Genomic DNA, 20,589 nt, shown 5'->3' on the forward strand with positions numbered 1-20,589 from the left:
ATTTTTTCATATGATATATTGTTTACATTTTTCTATACTAGGTGATTCTAGTACGTGCATTGTGCACGTGCTTCGCTCTTCTTGTTTTATGTTATTTATATTTTAATAAGTAATTTGTGACATAAATATCTAATTTTAACTTAAATAAATACCTAAATTTAATTTTTGGCGGTAATAATACCTAAGTTATATTTCTAGAACTCTACAAGTACCTGACCATTAAATATTAATTTATTATTCACGTGTCATTTTCTTATTGGTGTATTTAAACTAATTTTTTTTAAAAAAATAAAAATTTAATGACTTGGACCAATCAGAGATTGCCACGAGGCAATTTACTTAATATTTAACAGACATGTACATACAAAAGTTTCAAAATTATAAATTTAGGTATTTATTTACAACTGCAAATTAAATTTACGTATTTATACTACAAATTACTCTATTTTAATTTGTTTAGGTGCCGTTTGGTAACACTTTTGTTTTTTTAAAGTTTGACTTTCAACTACTAATAAGTGATAATAGGCAAAAGTTTGATTTTTAAAAAAAAAATAAAAAAAGGCAAAACTTTCTCTGGTACGTTATTTTAGTGCTGATTGTTTATGTAAGGTTATTAATGTAAATAATTTAAAAACTATGTATATTAATGTAACAATCCCATAAATTTAACTATATATTTTAATTTTAAAAATATTAAACCATTAAATTTTGATTTGATAGCGAATAATAAACGAAAAATTTAAATTTTTATACTTAATTTAACTACTTAATTAAAGAAAATGTCAAAAAACAACTATTTTTATACTATATCAAAAATATATTTATATAAAAAATATTTAAGTCAAACTCAACTTTTTTTTATCATTTTTTTGCCGATTTTTTTTTTTCAGCTAATGGAACAATCACAGTCCATATAATGTAAAAATGAGAAATTTTTTTAATTAAATAAAAAAATTAATCATTAAAACACAACTTTTTTTAATATTACCTATTCATGGATAATATACATTAAGGGTGCACCCATATGGAAACTTACAAAAATAATGACTTTTGGCCCAATCTTTACAAAAATACTGCCACACGACAGAAATTACTTTTATACTGTCTTGACCAATTTTTTTTCTTTTATACTGTAAACACTAAGAAAAAAATGAGGCCTACATCTTCCACACCCACGGACAGAACCACCACAAGATCACTAGAACAATCGGATAACAACCATTAATTCTGGTGAGATTGAAAAAAAAAGTGAAATCGACGTCAAATAAATAATCATGACAAAACAACTGTAAAACAACACTAGAACAAATCAAACAAAAGAAAGGAAAACATGATTAAAAAAAACTAAAAAATGTTCTGCACAATCTCAATACCCAATGCAATAACAGTTATATTTGCAAGCTCGCTCTTAAAAAATCAGAACAAAAAAACTACTGAAACAACACAAAAATAAATGTAAAACAATAAGCAGATATAACCACTTAGAAAAACATAAAAGAACCACACACCTCAAAACTTTTTTTCTAGTAAGCTCGTCAAATGTATTTTTAGGAGAACAAAATAAAAAAATAACCACAAAATAACCATAAGAAGAAATGTTTTTGATAGCCTCCATCCTCCACACCCACGGATAGAACCACCATAGCACCACAAGAACACCCAGAAAATAATCATTAATTTCAGTAAGATGGAGCAAGAACAATAAAATCGACGTTAAAAAAATAAATTATGTAAAACAACCTAAAACAACATTAAAACAAACTAAAAAATAAACACAATGTACTACAGTATGAAACTCATAAAAATACACCGCTTGTCTTCATTAATTGTTTAGAGAATTAATGTTTTCCTTCAAAAAAACACTATGTTCTTTTTTGAAAAAACACAATGAATCAATGAAATTAATAATATGTAGAAAGTTTCAAATTTATTTCAAAATCTGATGCCAAGGTAGATCAGTCATTTACACTTAATTATTTAATTTTTTTATTTAAATATTTAAAAAGTAAAAAATGAAATAAGTAGAAGAATTTTTTAGAAAAAAAATGGCTGCACTTGTTTTGAGGTCTCATACTTAGTTCATATAATTGTAACAAAATAATTAAATATCATTTAAAAATAATTAATTATTTGAAAATTTATTATAAGAAGAGAATTTTAATTTGTGTCAAAAGAAGTTTAATTTTTGTAAAAAAAATAAATTTTATTGTAAATATTATAATTAAATGGCTTAATTATTAAAATAATTCAAGTAAGGATTTAAATATAAATATTAATTGCTAAAAGAGGTCTTGTTAAATATTTAATTAATTATTTTAAGAAAATAATTAATTATAATTAAATAATTCTAAAAAAGGAATGTCTATTTAATTAATTATTTTAAGAAAATAGTTAATTATAATTAATTAAATCTAAAAAAGGAAAGTCTACCTATTAGTAACCTGCTATTACAGGTTAAAGAAAAATGTAACCATATAGTTACAATAAAAATGTAACCATTGAATAGTCACCCATAGTGCTATTTATACTTAAATCTATATAATTCTTTGGTTACATAAGAAGTGCAAGTCCAAAAGTATAAATGCTAAACCAAATCATAAACCAACCTGTTCATCATTTCACATTGCAAATCATCCTTCAAGGTCATCTGAATTTAATATTTCTTTTTTTGTCTTCAATAAATTCAAAGATTCTCAAATTATACCCTCTAAAATTAATTAATAAATTTACATCCTCTTCTTGTTGTATCAATTTTTTTTTTTTTTTAATTATTAAATGTAGTGAGACACCACATTAAATTTTTACTTGAGAATAGCTTAACACTTGTATAGATTTAGCGTTTAACACAACAATTGTTCGGTGTACATTACACTACAGTATTTACATTATGTAACATAAAATCTGTCCGAGTAAATAAACCATGTATTTATAAAACAATATCACTAGAGTTTGGTTTACATAACCTACAAATATCTTTAATCTATATAAGGTTTCAATCGAATCTCACACCTTCTCTGGCATTTGTGCAAACAAAATTAGATTGATTAAATCATACAAGTATGTATAGCTCGACTTTCTTTGCTATATCAACTTTTAAAATTTATTTTTTAAGAAAAGACTAAATTTATTGAAAATATTTTCAATAAATTATTGTAAGCTAAGTACTAGACACTATAAATTTATGCTGATTAAAAGAAAATAAAAGCTCAAAAGTACAAGAATTTCAATGTGTACTATATTAAAGAAGCAAAATAAGAGGAAGTTGCTAAATTATATATATACCATTTAATAGATATGATCATTAATTATACATGATTTCTTTTCTTTTTATAATTCTTTATTAGTCTTTGCTTATTATCACAACTTTGATTATAATGACGAGAAAAAAAAAAAACGCTTCAATGTTAAGTTATCTTGTTAATTTGATCAAATTGAATGGTAATTGATTCTGTTGGGTTTGAACCAATTAATATTCTTAAAACATATTCATATACAAATCTTAAAAAGCATGACACAACCAGCCACTCCAAGGGCACAAACCAACAATAATTTGTAAAAATATATAATTAAGATAAATATATTAATATATCCCAAAATATATATATATATATATAATTTTTTCTTATATGTTCTTACTAACCAAACAGATACAAAGATAAAAAAAATTTGAAAAAACTCAAAAGATTTTAATAATCACCGAATCACATCCATGGAAATCGCAACAAGAAGAAGAAGATGAAATTTGAAAATAGGTAGTGATTATGCTGATCTAGACTGAAACAAGAGTGTTCAAATATGGAGTAACACAAGTAAAGAAAAATTTGCTTCTAACACCATATACCATCTTCTTAAGTTGCTTTGTATAAACATTGTATGATGCTATTATTCTGTAATCTTCATCTTTATAAAGATTGTTATAATTATTCATTAAGAGCTCACCATTTTTCCAAAATGTAATAGGCCAATAAAACCGTTGTAGTGGCCCAATTTTAAGAATCTTAAACCAATTGGTAGTAGACTCAATCACCCATAACTCGTACAAAATATACATATAGTCAGAATTATTAGGCTCCTTGACCCCAAAAAAAAGCCCAACTGATCCATTCCACTCTACCAACATCAATTTTCTTCTACAATCTAATTGCTCCACCACGTGATGAGGAATTTGTATACTACAAAATACCTCATTGGACATATTGAAAGAAAGAAGTAAACCTTTTTGTGTTGAATAAGAGTAACAACACCAATACAAAGCATCCTTAACATATATTGATCCCAAGCCTCTCAAATGACTATTATTTAAATTTGGGATAGATTCTATTATCTCTCTTTCAATCTTAACTTCTCTCCAATTATTAGTTCCTAGAGTATGGACCATAGCTATGAGGTCTCGACAATCTTTGTTACAAAAGATCTTAACACATTTGTAAACATTAGATTTAGAATCATACCCAAATCCACTTCCAACAACTTCTACAAAATTAGGTGGAAAACAAATGGGTCCTCGAAGTAACTTAAACTTTTTAAGTGTTGGATTATAAAAAACAGTTGAATCATCATGGAGACCAAATATATGAATAATGCCATTACAATGGGAGAGTTGTAAAAAGTAAGGAAGATCCTTATGATGTTGCTTCATTTCAGAAATATTTAGTACTTGTTCAATAACATAGTCACCAACACTAGTTACAAACTTGAGAGTGGGTTCTTCATCATCATCTTGATTGTACCCAACAAAGGACACCATCTTCTGATTAGTACGAACAATGTCCAAATGTTTGTTTACAAACAATGAAGTACTAGTAAGATTAAACCAAGACTTACAAACGCACCTACAAATTATTAAGCTGTCAATGTCCAACCTTAATAAAATTTGCTCTATTAATTCTTCAGGAATTAGTAGAAATCTATCTACTTCTTCCTCGACTAGTATTGCAGTACCTGTTCAAATTCAAAACTCTAAATCATTAGATTTTATCATTAATTAATTAAGAGATTAATTACAATTCAAATATATACCTTGATTATTATTTTGATGATATATAGGAGTCATGAGTAATCTTCTTCAGATCGATGATTATAGGTGTAGAACAACTTACAAGGCTACCAAAAATTACGAGACAGGGAGAGATTGAAGCTTGATTAAGAAGTGAAGAATGGGTTTGTTTGAGAATTTTATTAGGTTAAAATTCTAGATTTATATATAAATTAAAAAGTTTATCTTAACCAATTTATTAATTTTTTCCACGTAATTTGTGCGTGGTGATTAATTATAGACCCTCAATAAATGCTACGATATCTTACCAAATATATATATATATTTAATTGATGAATTTTTATGGGTTGTTATAAACAATGAGATCGCAAAGCTCGATCAAAGCTTCCATGGAAACCTGAGGAATACTGAAAGAGGAAACGTAAAGCTCTCTGTTAATTATTTTCTGCCATTGTTTCTATTTTGGTACGAAAAATGAAATGGGTAATTTGAATTTTCCATTTATATACTCTTCCCATATAAATATATATATTTTATTTAGAATATTGGTGCAAATTTTAATTGGTGCACGTAATATAAATTATTTAAATATTATAAAAATTAATTAAGAATAATAAAAATATTAAAAAAATAATAATAATAAAACTAATTGTTTTTTTTTTTTTGAAGAAACAGAAGAATCGGGCTTCTTGAGGAAGAAGAAAAAAATGGAGAAAAAAAGTTATTTAGTTTTATTTATTTTTTTAACATTTTTATCATAATTAATATTCTTTTTATTTATCATCATTAATGGAATTTTATATAATTGATACACGTGTGTGAATAATTGTTTCCTTTTCCAACTTTTAGTTTTACTATTTTAAATTTTTGGCCACAAGAATTTTTAGTTATAAAATTGTGAAAAAAAAATTGTAAAAACAAATTCTAAAAAAATAAATAACAAAAAGACAAAAAAAAAACAATCTTATTATTTCATTATCTTTTATATGTATTTTAATTTTCTATATTAATCTTACTACTGTCTTTTGTTATTATGTTAATTTATTATAATATAAATAATCTTGAAATGAATATACATACAATTTTGAACTCTTTTGATATTGTTTTAAATTTGATTTGATTTTTTTTTACTAGAACATTTCATTAAACCAAGGAAGCAACAAAAGGAGCAACCTTAAAGAGCCAAATTTTTGGAATTTACATTTGGGGCTCCATTGTTTGTTGGACACTTGTTCTTTCAATTCTTCTATTATCTTTATCTTGGGTTGGAATGAGAATAAGAGAAATGAGAAAGTAGCCATTGTTATAGGACTAAGCTAGAAGAGTTTGTAAATTAATATTAATAAAGCAAGAAAGCACACCAACCAAAGTGATCTATCTAATTCTAGGCTAGAAAGTCCAGTTCAAACATAACACCAAAACAAACTCATGTATTTTGTATATGATTATCTTGCACTAAAGACAGGTTCTGCATCTGCTTTGGGTTGTGCCCTTCTAGTGTATTTGAGAAGCAAACCTTCTGATGAGACACCTGGTACAGTTAAGTCCCTAAACAAAGTTCCAACAAAAACAAGAAACACCATGTTACTACCTATACCATATCAACTAAAACAACAAACAATGTATCAAAGGAAAGATGAGTTGGTTGGTTAACCTTATGTAAGGTTGCAAGTCCCTCCATTCCCACTTCTGTCTCTCTTTGAAAAGAATAGAGAAACGCTCAGCCGGAGTTGATGGCAGAGATGAAACGCTGAAAGGGTACACCCATGAATCGACACCAAGTCTCTCAGTTAAAACTTCACCTTCCAGCATGTCGAAATTGATTTGCAAACCTTCGGGTATCTTTTTCTTCCACTCCTCCATGAAGCTTTCCATCTTCCTTTTTCCACCTTTCAAGATTTGTTTCGCAAAATGCACACAAACTTTCTTCTCATCTAGCTTCCAAACACCTTCGGTTAACTTTTGACCGAAAACAAGCAAGCAATGCTCCGCGAGTTTGTGAGGATAACCATCTGATTGCAGCACCTCCACAACTTTATCATGATCAAGTGCATCCAAAGACCAGTCATTCAACACTGAATTGTTCAAAAGCATCTTAAGCATTGTATCCATGTACCTTTCATCTACAACTCTCCAATACCCGTCAATTTCCACAGCCGAGAGTGCTTGTAAACCAGACCTCAACTCATCGTCGCTAGCTTGGATTCTTTCCCCGAGAGCATCCCATGTAAACAGTCCTCGCTCTGTTTCTGACACATCCTCCATTTCTATGTCATCATCTTCAGAGCTGTAAGGGTTCATAGAGAGGAGATATTTAAGCTTGTCGAGTTTGGGAGCAACCTCAACGAGCTCCATTGTACCCGGAGCAACTTTAATAACAGATGCAACGGGTATCTGATTTTGAGCTTTCTGATCACAATCCATTGCACTAACAGCAAACTCTGAGTGATCTGAAGGTGGTACTAGGAAGACAGAGTTGGAAGTTCCAACATATTTCATAGCATAAGTTTTCGATTTAGTGCAAAGAACTGCATCTTCATCGGGCTGTCCTCTCACAACTACCCTACAAAAACAAAAGAAAAAGGATCTAGAGTTGGTAACTCACTAAATTTAAGCCACAACAAATTAAGCAAAGCTTTAAAGTATTTTACCGTTGGTTAAGAATATCTGGGAGAAGTTTCTCATCAAGCTCAAGTAGCATTATATCATCATGAGAACTAAAGAGTTGGTGATATGATATAGTAACTGAAGAGCTTGGTTGAAGATTAAGAACTGCTTCTGCACCTTGTTCCATCTCTCTCTCTCTATATATATAATATGAGAATTCAATTACTCAATGGGAAAATCCAAGTCTTGAATAGTGTGACACCTGTTCCATTACCATGAAAGATAAAACGTCTTAGATTCTGCTTCTAGTTCTACTCATGAAAGTCAAAACATAAAAGGTTAGAGATAGTGCAGAACCAGAAGTAACCAGTAACACCATAGAAAAGACTAGAGCCCCCAGTAGAGTAGAATCTTAGAAATAATTTTAAGTTCAACATAAGAGTTTACTTTGTCTAATAACCAATCAATGTTTAATCATAATGAAGCACACATAATAAGTTCAAGTGTATTGGTTTTTGCTATTAATGCAAGAAAAGAGAAGCCAAATCTGAAAGCCATCAAAAGCTTAAAAAAAACTAATTGAATTGTGATCACAAAAATGAATTCAATGAAAATAATCATAAAATTTCAAACTTTTTAAGTAAAAGAACATGTATGAAAATAGAGAATCATAAATGTTTAGTTATAATGAAAATAAATCAGTATGACCCATTTGAAAAGAAACCACCAGTAATCCCAATTGAACCCCACATCATCTCTACTCTGTCACCAAGTGTTTGATAAAATGTGTGACTAGCAATAATAGCCGATTTACACAACGTAATTGCAAAAACCAAACCTGTTTTGTTTTTATCACTACTAATCATAAAGGGTTTGTTTGTTCCACCCAAAAAGAGCAAATAGAAAACGAACACAGTTGATGAGAATGATGAATGAAATGAAAGAAGAAGAGGGAGGAAGAAAATAGTAATACCGTAGAGAAGTGAAGAAGAGGATGGGATTCAGATTCACAGTTGGGGCTCCACTCCACGGAATTTTTGGGAGGGAATTTTGAGCTTCCTTGCTTTCAGTTTTTAGTATCTTTTTCTATTTTTTTTTTTTTTTTGGCATTATTTATTTTGAGAAGTGTTCCATATTGGGAAATTGGGAGGGAACTGATGGAATAAAGTGAGTGCATTGTTGTAACTTTAATTTAGATTAATATAAATAATTAAGTTTAATTTTTAATTTTAAACAAATATTAAATTTTTTTTTTTTGTGATAATAATAATTAAATTATATTTATGAAATGTCAAGTCAATGATAAGTATAGTCTACCAACTTTAAAGAGAATGCAATTTTTCATTCAACTAACTAATAAGAGTTTTTTGCAGCTAAATTCTCTCAAGTATCATTTCACTTGCACTTAATCTTGCTTGCAAATCATTAATTTTTTACAGTTAATTGCCAATATAGATGGCCTATTTGTACACTTTTGTACTTGTATCAAATTTATATTAGTACACCTAATATTATTATTTTAAAAATATAAAAATTATTTCAAAATTTATACAATTTTTTTATTTTTTTAAATATTTTATTTTTATTTTTTATAATTTTATTTAATTTTAAAATAATTTTTTGAAAATAATTTTTAAATAATAATATTAGGTTTACCAATATAAACGTGTCATGTGTAGAAGAGTGTACACATAAGCAGCACACAGTGACAGTCAACTGAATGGCACCTTAAATTTGCTACTAGCTCAGTAGTTTATTTCAGAAAGTTGTACCGTTAAAATTTGAGTTTGGAGAGTTAAATGCAAGTGAAATGACAATTGAAAAGATTTTGCCCCAAAAAACTCTATTAATAAATAGAAAAACCCATAACATCTCAGACATTATTCTACTTATGAAAATAAAAAATGTGTAAACAAGAATAAGAAAAAAAAAATAACTGAAATTACAGAAAAGAAAAAAAGAAAAATGTTAGCAGAATCATTTAATTTATCATAAAAAATTAATTAAATAAATAAAAACTAATCGAAACTTTTTAATTAAAAAAAAATATTAATGAGTGGTAATGGTAAATACTAAATAGGGAAATAGAAAAGTAAACAGAGATACTCATGGTAAATATTATTATTTTAGATATTTTCATCCAACTTTTGTTTTACAATAGAAATGACTTGTTTTTATTAGAGTATATTTTTATATTATTATAGCTGTAGCAGAATTCCATGAGAAAAAAAAACAAAACATTTTTATTACCTTTCTGAAACAGTTACAGAATCATTGATGTTAATGATTAATCTATACAATAACAACAGCACAACCTTAACATTCTTTCGTATCACAAAATTATAATCACCAAAATTTTATATATCTACACTTGAATACAAAATGAATGTCATCTCAATCAACTTCTCAACTGTGATTGTGAGCACCTGTTGAGCCCTCTGGTGCAGTTGATACCCTTCTTGGGAGCACAGACGATACCCGATTGCTCTTCAACTTTCTCGATTAGAAGCTTCAGCAGCGGAACCTTTGATAGAGTCTTACATGATCCAACCATTATCAACTTTTTCTGTAAAAACAATGCAAAAGTATTACAAAAAATAAACACTTTCTTCTAATTACAATTTTATAGAATGCAGCTTACCTTGGCCCTTGTAAGAGCAACGTTAATCCTATGCCAATCTCCAAGAAGTGAGGAACTGCAGTTTCTTGGATTTTCACTAGACCTTACAAACGACACGAGTATGCAATCCTTATCTCTTCCCTGTAAACATACACATAATATGAGTGAGAAATCCACACGTATCGAATCACCCGAAAGAGAAAGAGTGTAATTGTGTTAAACCTGGTATTTGTCAATAGTATGTATCTCCACAGAGGTCAAGCTTATTGTTTGACGAATAATATTTGCTTGCGAGTTATAGGGAGTAATGATGCCTATATCTTCCTCTTCGATTCCATTCTTCACTAACTCTTCTGTGACCTATAGCCAATATGAAGCTCATTCAACGGTATGCATAACAGAATACAAGAGAAAATCATACATATATGTGAAAAACCAACCTCTACCACAATTTGAGCTTCCATCGGATTATTTATGATCTTCTGATCCTTTGCCTCATAAGCAGGTATTGTATCTAGTTTGAGAAAGATGAACAACACTAATTAATATTATTGCATTGTACAATCAAAAGGATCTGAAAGACTTAAATACCTGTATTAATAAATATAACTGGTTTATCTGGATTCAGAATCTGAAACAATGAGAGAGCATACATTATAAGAGCTGAATTTACCCAACCTATACATTTTATAGGGGGGAGAAAATGCATGTAGCCTCAATATGGTCTGGAGATTTGATATGTATGAATTATATATATGGATGGAGGAAAAAATATTTGTACCTCCTGAATCCACAATGAACCAAACTTCAAACTTGAGAACTTAAGTTTGGCATTAGCTATGTCAGAGGAACCACAACATAATTTATCACCATAAATCAAGGCGTTTGATAGATCCATAATGCCACGGGACATGCGATACTGCATTAAATGTATTAGTTAACTATTTGGAATAGAACCTAAACCACAAACAAAAATAGGTAACAATAAGAATATTGGTAAATAATCTAACCTGACTTCGCAATGCTGAAATTGCCTGAGGATGTGCTTCTGATAGCCTGCGAAACAAGCTTACCCCCAGTCCATTTTCCCGAGCTTCTACACTCTAGGGGTAAAAAAATGAACACTGTTAACAGACTAATTTTTTCATAAATCTCAAAACATGAATACCAAAATCAAAATGTGTGTGTGTGTACATATATTTCTATAATACGAACATTTATACCTGGACAAGAGGAGGTAACTGATAATGATCGCCAACCAGGACAAACATGGAAGCGAACATTAAAGGCCCAAGAGACACCTGTGAAAATTGTAAAATGCTTATGAATATAGCATCTTCGAAAATTTACACTTTGAGCTACTAATGAAAGCAGAATTTCTATACATACTGGAAGGGTTGTCTGTCCAGCTTCGTCCATGATGCATACGTCAAATCTCTTGTTGGTAAGCAAGGGACTAGTAATACCCAAACAAGTAACTGCAACAACTCTGACTTGCTCTAATTTCACTTTCAGGTCTTCCACACCTTGCAAGTTCATTGCTGCCATGTACACTACATTTACAACAGATACAAAACCACCAACCGAATAAGCCCTTTCTATTCATGTAGAATCTAACCTGAAATGCTGTGTCCACGGACTTCTTCATGCACAGCTTCATGTCTCCCAATGCGTAAGAAGTCAATTCCCTGTTATCATATAAATTTTAAGAATCAATTGCAATATGACCAGAAAAACAAAAGCTCTCATAGAAATTAACTTGGTGACAAATGAATATCAAAAGGCTATCATAATAACTTCGCCACTGCAAAGGGCTGATGGTACATTATCTCAACCAAGGAACTTCCTACTCCCTCCAAAGTAAAATTACTTGATCATTTTTTTTTGGATCTTAACAAAATAAGCAAACACTCATGCATGGTTGATACAAAAGTTTGTATGCTTTATTAATTGGTTTATGAGCTTAAATATATGTTCCTGCTTGGGACAATAAGTTTGCAAATAAATAGAATTTGTCTAGCCCAAACTCTGACCCTTGAAGAATTTTGTCCCTGAACTATTTTTTTGTTACAAAAATACCCCTGAACATAAAAATCACTACAAATATTGCATTTTAGTTACATTCTTTTCATTTCTTTTTACAATTTGTCAATGTAGCACTAACATGACGTTATTCTAGATTATATAAACCTTGTATAAAAACCAAACTCAAATTTTCAAGTGAAAATGCTCATGATGTAAGCCAAGCAATGGCTGGATTGCAGGTGATAGGTTTAGAGAAATCAAAGAATGAAAGAAGTGTAATATTGCTTAGTTACCAATTGAAAGGAATAGCACCTTATATACACTTGAGTTGGTAAATAACTAAATATAACAGAAGGGAAAATAGCAGTAATAACAAAACTAACTGAGCTTAACTCTCCCTTAACAGTAGTAAGAAAATCAAGTCACATGCTTTGTTGCATTGTATATAAAATCTATGAATGAAAGAAACAGCTGACCTGAGTCTTTAATTTGATAAGTAAATTGTCAACAGCAGAATTTGTGTACGATGTAAGCAAAATGGATGCACCTCTAATTAACAATGCCTTAACTGCATGAACCATTGTAGAAGTCTTTCCTGTACCCGGCATTCCTAGTATGAGTGCATAATCCCTTGTTGTGAGTATCTGAAATGAAATTCATGGAATAACAAGTGGACACACATAAAAGCCTGGTTAAAGAGATTAAAATATTGCAAGAGCTGGTGGTACACTAGAAGCAAGATCTTAGAGAACCTTGAGAATGGCTCGACGTTGATCATCATTCAAATTTTTCTGTGACCACACATAAGAAATTGCAGGATCCTGGCTTAAAATGCATCCACTTTCAAATCGAGGAGCCTACAAAGCATCCACATATGCATAGAAATTCAGCATAAAAAATAATACAAAAAAAGGTGATAATCATATTATACAAGATCGGTACTAAACTTTACCTCAAGGTCAACAATCATCTTCCTTAGGTGTGTACTTTGTGCACTTTGTAGAAAGAGCTGAACAAGGTTAAACCTTAAAGAAGAAATCAGGCACGACTTTAGAAAGGCTATATCACATTACTTGTTCAACATATCTAACTTGAGTAAGGACTGAAAATTGAATAAATAAGATAATTCTAGTAGTGTAATTGCCTCATGACTGCAAATGAAGACATAAACTCATCTTTGTCGATCCACCAGACCTCCCTAGCAAGATCACATGCCTCTGACGAAGCATTTCCAGGGAGCCTTAAGCGCTTTGATAAAGAGACCTAGAATATAAAAGGGTAAACAATATGAAGCCAAATTTCAGTTCAAGATATAAGTATCAACAGTAAAGACAGGACTTATCCTTACAGAAACATGCCAGTCACTTGATTCTGTTACAACCCCACTAGCAATGGTTAGATGACCAGACCCAGCGCTAAGTATCTGACCATGAAAATCTGACCGTTAGTAAATTACTATACGTAATGAATCAAAGATAATATACAATTCGAGAGTAAATTATGAGCTCAGTAATAAGATGTGTAAAATTATGTGATGAGGTGTTAAAAGACAAATCCAGAGAGTTGTTTTCTAAAGAAAGGGCAGACCAATAAATAAGATACCTGAAAGATAAAGAATTAAAAGAAATATATTTAATAGCTCTGCCTTCCTATACATAAATCTCTAGCGTTTAAAAATATATAGCTACAGCTGGGAGGGACTGGAAGGACAATACATGGAAGAAGAAACATATAAAGGATTTATAAATGATGATTTCGCTGAAAAAACATGTGCAATGGTATGTGTGTGTGTACATACATAAATATGCCTTGAATTAATACACCTGTGTTAAACGATTTAATGTGCACGTTCGTTGAAAATTTACGTTGTAAATACCCATACCACATAGTCACCACTTTTTAAAGTGCAACGTGAATCTTTTGTCAGAGAAGATGGGGCATTCAGAAAATCCCCATCAGATAACTTCTTATCAACGGAAGGATCACTGTGACATATGAATCGGTAGATAAATTTGTTGTCTTTCTTAATTTCCCAATGAGGAAGTTCATCATGACGAGCAATAGAAAAATGACGAGCATCCTCACTCCTCAAATTGTGTGATCGCCATATTTTGTTTCTAGAAAGCTGAAAAAATAGATGAAAGTATAAAACAAATGACTTCATTGAGACTTTGTGTACAAAGCTATTGGTACAGTTGTGCATATGATGATCTTGAAAGTTGCACCTGTATCTCTTTAGCTTCTAAGTCAATCAGCCAATCCCAGTGCTTAAGGAAACTGCCATGAGAAGTTGTTAGGTGGTGAGTGTTTGAATCAAATAAATCCCCTAATCCACTGCTTTCAGCACTTCCACCATGTACCTGAAGCATTAAATATGATCACATTGAAAACCTTTTCAAAAATTCATATTTTTCATAGTTAGAAGAAAAATACTTGAAATTATACAAGAAGATACATGGCATAATAGACCAGAGTCGCCCTACAAGCAGACAATTAGAAGCCTAGGAGGAAAAGCATTACCTTATGATAGATGGTACAGCCACTAAGATGGCGACAGCCTTTGCACATGTTCAGACTCTAGAAAAGAAAAGGAAAAAAATTAAATGAAATGAAATGGCATATCCTAGAATCACTCTCTGATCACTAATACAGCAGCTCACACCTGTAACATGGGTGGCAGCACTTGCGTTGTTAATGCCTTAAGGATATCAGTTGCAAGTTCATTGCGACGCATGATTAGTCCAATTAGGTCAGATCTTCGAACTGAAATTCCCTATAGACATATGAAAAAACATTAGATAGGCCTCAAGATTTCAATGGGAACATATAATTTATGTATTCTATCACTACCTGTGTCTGATCTGACTGGAGATAGTACAGAAGACCCGAATCAATATGACTTTGATACCTAAAGACGGGCAGCAAAATCTTAAGAAAAATGTTTTATCAAAATCCGCTTAGAAATCTGGTGTCTGTGAGAATGATGTAACATATTTATACCTCTCAGACATCAAAAGTGTGTAAAGGATTACTTGGGCACAGTGTTCCGTAGATGACTACACAAATATCAAAGAGAGGAAAGATGAACATCAAGAGCATAAATCAATAAATGTTTTCTACAGCAAACAAATTTTGCATTCTGCAATTAATTTGCACAAATTCTATGAAAATAATTGAACTTACCTGGCCATTCGGTGCTTTCCCACTTTTGAATTCTAAAGGCATCACATTCTCAGTTCTTCCATTTCTGTTTGATCCTACTTCAACTCTAATAGAAGCATCAATCATCCCTTTCAAACCATACTTTGGAGCCCACGTCATCTCCTCGATATCAAGTACCTAAGGCGTACAGATTAGATATTTAAGAAATGAAAAATTTCCTAAAGTACAACATCAACAAAGGAACATACAATTATCATTCTTCACAAAACAAGTTGTAGCTTGTTCAGGTAGATGTTATCAAGCACACATGCTTATTAAACCACATGTTAACAAGATACGCATTTAATGCACTTGAAAAGCCAATCATTTTTGCATTCAGGATAATATTAAACTCATGAAACTATCTAGTTGAAAGAACGTACACATTTATGGAATGCATGTTGTAGAGAGCTAGTAACACACATAATGAACAAAAATAAAATCAACCTACACATGAATGATGTTTTACCTCAGATATGTTGACTTTTTTAGATCCAACATCAGATCCAAAATCCACAGTAGGGGTACTAAATCCCTGCCAAGTAAATTAAGTTAGATTGTTAAAAAAAAAATCTTTCAAGGTTCTCAGTGCAGCCATTTGCTTCCGTAACATCTGGTTAACAATGTGAAACATCATACACAAATATGAAAGGCACATTGGGTCCGTACCCGACATTTCGGAGTGAATAAATTATATTACACGAGAAAGCATTGAGAATGATAGCATGAGGCAAGGCACGGGATATTTCACCTAAAATAGAGAAAATTAAATTTGGAGAAGTGGGACACAAGAAGACAACAGGCAAAGCACAACACAATGCCCATAAAAGAAATTTCTAAAACTAATTCCTAAGATGATTTTCTACAATGATGCATGAATTACACCTAATACATGCAAGACCTTGTTGATAAATCATTCTAAACACTAAGGATCCCTGAATATGGGGCAACTTATTACTAACCATTTAAATTTACTGATTAGTGACAGAGTGCAATAAACAAATAATGAAAGCAAAAATATAAACCAGTGGTAAATAAATAAACCAAGATTAACAGACCTGTGGAGATTTGAAGAGGTTAACCCAATTCAATAATTTGGGGATGGCTTCGATTAATGTTCTGTATGTATCCTTTTCATTTACTGCGATTTCAAAGATAACATAGTTGATCTCACTCAAAAACCAATGTTGGAACATAAATAATAGTAAACAAATGTGAATTGAACAATATATATTCGAATGACATATTCAATACCTCCACATGCATACAAGTTCTCAATATTTTGTTGGAGCAGTGTTCGTGCATATTCCTCCAAGAAAACTACTGTAGGCATCTCCATTGTAAGACCAGCCTAAACAAGTAAATAAATTTGAAATGATAATTGTAAATGTGAAATGAATATAGAGACTATATGCACCAAGACTTTTACAAGGTTTCAGCTGAAGTGTAAACCTGAAATATCTGATGAAGCAGTGTACCAATTAATGCTGCAGATGAATTTTCATTGCATCTTATCCTCTCGTCCAGGACAGTTCGCCTTGGGCAATTGAAACTACCAGCAACCTAAGAGTATATCATTAGTCAGAGAACAGAAGGAAAAAAAAAACTAGGCTGAAATAAGCACAATCTTGTGTGATGAATAATACAACATTGCAAATAAACAAAAATACGAAATTGTACAGTCTACCATTGGAAAAAATAACCAAAATTACCCGAGTTCCAGACAATAGTAAATTTGGATGAGCGATCAGAAAATTCTTTTCCCGATTTACATGACAATTTCCCTGGTCATCAAATTCCCCAATAATATTCACAGTATCTCCAGGAGAAATGACACTGTAAAACCTGGAAAATCCAGTCCAAAGAAGAGTAAGGACAATAAGTTCATGACCTAAGCTAATTGATATGAAAAACTGACAAATATTCTGTAAAGAACTGACAAACAGTTTAACTTCAAGAAAAACAATAACATTGGATATTCCTACTTTATGCTAAATTAATATATATGACTGATGGTGGAAAATAAACCCTTTCTCCTAAGTGACACTATAGCTTACTATTTTTGCTTAAATACTTCCCTAATGCAACATGCATTTTACAAATGACATGGTTGGCAAGATACCTAATACTAACGTACTCCAGTAGTATTCCTGAATGTGATTATACTGCTATGAAATTATGAAACCAAGTCATTTGAATGATAAAATGAAGTAACCAAGGTAAAAAAATCAAAAAGATATTAATTTGCTGCATAGCAAGAAATCCTGAAATACTACCATTCTTCCCACAAACATGCAATCCGTTCTACTCCATTTTGCTCATTCAGCAAGCGCAGAACCTGAGAACCAATAGTAAAATACAATTTCATATCTTATATATTTGAAGTAAGAAGTAAATTCATGAAAAATGCTTACTAGAAACCTTATAAGGTGATTGAGCATTAGATGAGTTAACAGTTCCACGCTTCTCGGATACCTGAGGAAGAGATAAGTTGCTGTGTATAAAACTGATAAGACTATTTCTCCTTCACGAGCAGTTGAACTAGAAAGGTTTAACCAAATACCTCTAATACAAGAAAATTACAATTGGAAGAGGGTTCTGGAACCTCCTGAACATCCGGAAGATGTGTTTTAACCCCTTTATTTGGAAGATCCACCTTGACAGGAACCACATCACTACTGCCATCTACAACATGGCATCGAAACCCATCTGCCTTGTCAGACGCAGAATCTTCAACAGATATGACATCTTCAACCTCATCTAAGAGCTCAAGCAATGCCTACAGAAAATAATAAAACAGAATGATATCATTCGTAGGTAGTATTATTAAGTCAGCCCTCCACAAGGACATGATGAAAACATGAGACTGTATGATTGAAAACTCTTCAACTTTTCTCTGAAAAATGTACTTTACCCTTTTGTGATGTTTTTGTTCCAGCAGATCATGTGCTTTATTTTTTGCAACACCATTAGCATGCTGCAGTTTACTACAGTAAGTTAGACAACATAACAACCATACTTTGTTCAAATTACAAGAAAATTATTGCTAAGATAAAGTAAAAGAAATAATTTCTTCACTTAATTTGTACTTTCTGCACCCAGAAAAACATTTAAATGTGGAGGAAATATGAGAGAAGAAACTTTAGACTATATCCCTTTCTATATCCGTAAATAAGTCATGTAAAGAAACAGCATTCAGTTCACTTCTATGGCAATAAGGTAAGGAAGAGCGTTCAGTCAAAAGAGAGCCATGATTACATTACTAGATGAGTACCCAAAACTGTTAAAAGCACAATTACCTTATCATGGCAATAAGGTAAGGAAGGTGGAGTTCGAAATGGACTCTGTCTGCTTGCTACCTTGCAGTTAGTTGTGTTGGTTGTAGTTCTACTAAAATCTACATCCTCTTCTGGGTTAACCCTTTTCAGTCCCACCTTATTCAAGGATACCGATGATCTTGTCAAAGTCTGTAACTTTAGTCATTTACATAATTAGCTTATTTCTATCAAAACAACAGAATAAACCAGCAGAATCAAAACTAAACTAACGAACATGCCTTATTAACAGTGCACTGTTGAATGGTTGAGGAGTTTTTCCTTGAAGATTCTGCCAGCATCCTCACCATCTCCGGCATTCGCTTTGAAACAGCTTGCAATCTATCGTTGACGGGAGATATCTTCCAAGTGATCTCATCACCTCCATCGTCCTGACTCTGCTTTATCAACTATAGCCACATAGATACAATCGCTTAATAACCAACAGAATATACATAGATATGAAGTGATTATAAGATCAACTAAACCAGTAGTTACCATTCCAGGAGAGAACTTGAATCGTTTCAGGGACGCAGACTTAGAAATCTCCGGTGAGCCATCGATTAAACCGTCCTCAATCTCAAGATTCTCTTTTTTCTCCTGAGATGCATTAGCCAAACCTTTACCATTCTCCTTGGATTGAGTAGTCGTAGGGTTTTGAGAAGCAGAAGCAGCAGCGCGATCATTACCATCGTCATCTTCTATCTGGATAGGGTTTTGGGCGAGGGATTTAGGGGGAACAGTCTTGGAGTTGTTCTGAGAAGCTGAGAGGACGTTCTGGGAATGGCGTTCGAAGAAATGTTGTATGCCGAACTTGGAAGGTTGCTGAGACTGATTGTTCTGGTTCGATTTCTTGGAAGAAGAAGAAGAAGAAGAAGAAGAAGTAGTAGATGACGATGCATTGGGCTTCTTCCTTGGACGCATTGAATTGAAAATTCGGAGCTTTTCAGCTTCCGATTTCTGCAACTTTAGAGAGAGAACGATTGGCGTTGTGTGATTTCCCGCCAAAACAACTACAGTCAGAACTTCTGTGAGAATGGAAAATGAAATATTGAGTTTCCTTTAAAAAAAAAAAAATTATACAAAAAACAATAAATTAATGGGAAATTTTACTTACACCCAAAAATTTATAAAGATATTTTATTTTATACAAAATTTGTATCTTTAATTATATTAAGTTTTTTTAATTTTTTTTTTCTAATTCATATTCTTAAAAAAATATATCTATCAAACAAAAATAAATTATATTTTAAATATTAAGACAAAAAAATTAAAATAAAAAATTATATAAAATTTTCTTAAAAAAATTAAAAATTTACATACATGAGTTAGAAAAAATTATGAAAATAAAATCAAAATAAATATTAAAATTAACATAAATTAAAGTGAGGAAAAAAATTTAAAAAACTATTAAGAGTAATTTTTAAAAAGTATTTACTTTTATATTTTTTTTTTAATAATGGGGTGTATTTATTATTTTATGGGGTGCAAATAAAACTCTCTTTTTATAATTTGTTTGTTATTTTTGTTTATTTGTGAAATAATTCCTATTTTAAAATAGTAGTAGAGGCATACCACATATGATGACTAGGGAAATTTATATGGTATACTAATTTTTGTCATTTTTTTTACAAAAATACTGTCAGGCGGAATTTTTTACTTTTTTACTGTGTTTTTTTATAAGTTTCATACTGCAGTACATTGTGTTAAGTTTCACTAGTGTTCTACTGGTGTTTTTTTAGTTGTTCTACTGTTGTTTTGAGTTGTTATGCTTTGTGTTTTACTGGAATAAAAATACAGTATTTTTGAAAAACATTCCGTGTAAC

The 20,589-nt window shown here is 31.1% G+C and overlaps 3 protein-coding genes across 4 annotated transcripts; all 3 read right to left on the minus strand.

Moving 5' to 3' along the window:
* Positions 1–3,769: 3,769 nt before the first annotated feature.
* Positions 3,770–4,747, minus strand: LOC115718097 (uncharacterized). The gene has a single exon (XM_030647057.2). It carries the CDS (start codon positions 4,745–4,747, stop codon positions 3,770–3,772), a length of 978 nt encoding a protein of 325 aa, XP_030502917.2.
* A 1,481-nt stretch (positions 4,748–6,228) lies between these two features.
* Positions 6,229–8,947, minus strand: LOC115715634 (uncharacterized). Of its 2 annotated transcripts, none has more exons than XM_030644292.2 (4): positions 8,577–8,947; positions 7,648–7,865; positions 6,651–7,559; positions 6,229–6,544 (listed from the first exon to the last, which is right to left on the minus strand). In XM_030644292.2, the coding sequence occupies exons 2-4, from the start codon at positions 7,788–7,790 to the stop codon at positions 6,442–6,444; spliced, it is 1,155 nt and encodes a 384-aa protein (XP_030500152.2). In that variant the 5' UTR covers positions 7,791–7,865; positions 8,577–8,947; the 3' UTR covers positions 6,229–6,441. The 2 variants fall into 2 exon arrangements, with proteins under 2 accessions (XP_030500152.2, XP_060971951.1); XM_061115968.1 differs by having other exon boundaries at positions 7,648–7,798; positions 8,577–8,743.
* Positions 8,948–9,823: 876 nt separating this feature from the next.
* LOC115717172 (DNA replication ATP-dependent helicase/nuclease JHS1) lies at positions 9,824–19,811 on the minus strand. The gene is made up of 34 exons (XM_030646124.2): positions 19,262–19,811; positions 19,006–19,173; positions 18,749–18,916; positions 18,364–18,426; positions 18,013–18,228; positions 17,871–17,924; positions 17,726–17,787; positions 17,162–17,294; positions 16,902–17,012; positions 16,704–16,800; positions 16,508–16,590; positions 15,919–15,984; positions 15,432–15,587; positions 15,249–15,304; positions 15,099–15,156; positions 14,911–15,021; positions 14,769–14,825; positions 14,474–14,608; positions 14,131–14,373; positions 13,597–13,671; positions 13,393–13,511; positions 13,201–13,273; positions 13,001–13,105; positions 12,725–12,892; positions 11,842–11,911; positions 11,613–11,764; positions 11,447–11,524; positions 11,234–11,326; positions 11,005–11,142; positions 10,815–10,854; positions 10,664–10,737; positions 10,446–10,583; positions 10,245–10,364; positions 9,824–10,169 (listed from the first exon to the last, which is right to left on the minus strand). The coding sequence occupies exons 1-34, from the start codon at positions 19,685–19,687 to the stop codon at positions 10,002–10,004; spliced, it is 4,074 nt and encodes a 1,357-aa protein (XP_030501984.2). The 5' UTR covers positions 19,688–19,811; the 3' UTR covers positions 9,824–10,001.
* Positions 19,812–20,589: the final 778 nt, after the last annotated feature.

This window comes from Cannabis sativa, chromosome 5 (genome assembly GCF_029168945.1).
Source record: "Cannabis sativa cultivar Pink pepper isolate KNU-18-1 chromosome 5, ASM2916894v1, whole genome shotgun sequence".
Lineage (NCBI taxonomy): Eukaryota > Viridiplantae > Streptophyta > Magnoliopsida > Rosales > Cannabaceae > Cannabis > Cannabis sativa.

Excerpts from the sequence above, each read along its gene's own strand:
- LOC115718097 (XM_030647057.2), bottom strand. The coding sequence starts at position 4,747 with ATGGTGTCCTTTGTTGGGTACAATCAAGATGATGATGAAGAACCCACT.
- LOC115715634 (XM_030644292.2), bottom strand. The coding sequence starts at position 7,790 with ATGGAACAAGGTGCAGAAGCAGTTCTTAATCTTCAACCAAGCTCTTCA. Across the intron at positions 7,560-7,647 it reads CCAGATATTCTTAACCAACG|GGTAGTTGTGAGAGGACAGC; the intron begins GTAAAATACTTT and ends TTGTTTTTGTAG. Across the intron at positions 6,545-6,650 it reads GACTTGCAACCTTACATAAG|GGACTTAACTGTACCAGGTG; the intron begins GTTAACCAACCA and ends AACTTTGTTTAG.
- LOC115717172 (XM_030646124.2), bottom strand. The coding sequence starts at position 19,687 with ATGCGTCCAAGGAAGAAGCCCAATGCATCGTCATCTACTACTTCTTCT. Across the intron at positions 19,174-19,261 it reads TCAAGTTCTCTCCTGGAATG|TTGATAAAGCAGAGTCAGGA; the intron begins GTAACTACTGGT and ends ATGTGGCTATAG. Across the intron at positions 15,985-16,507 it reads ACCTCTTCAAATCTCCACAG|GGATTTAGTACCCCTACTGT; the intron begins GTCTGTTAATCT and ends TTTACTTGGCAG.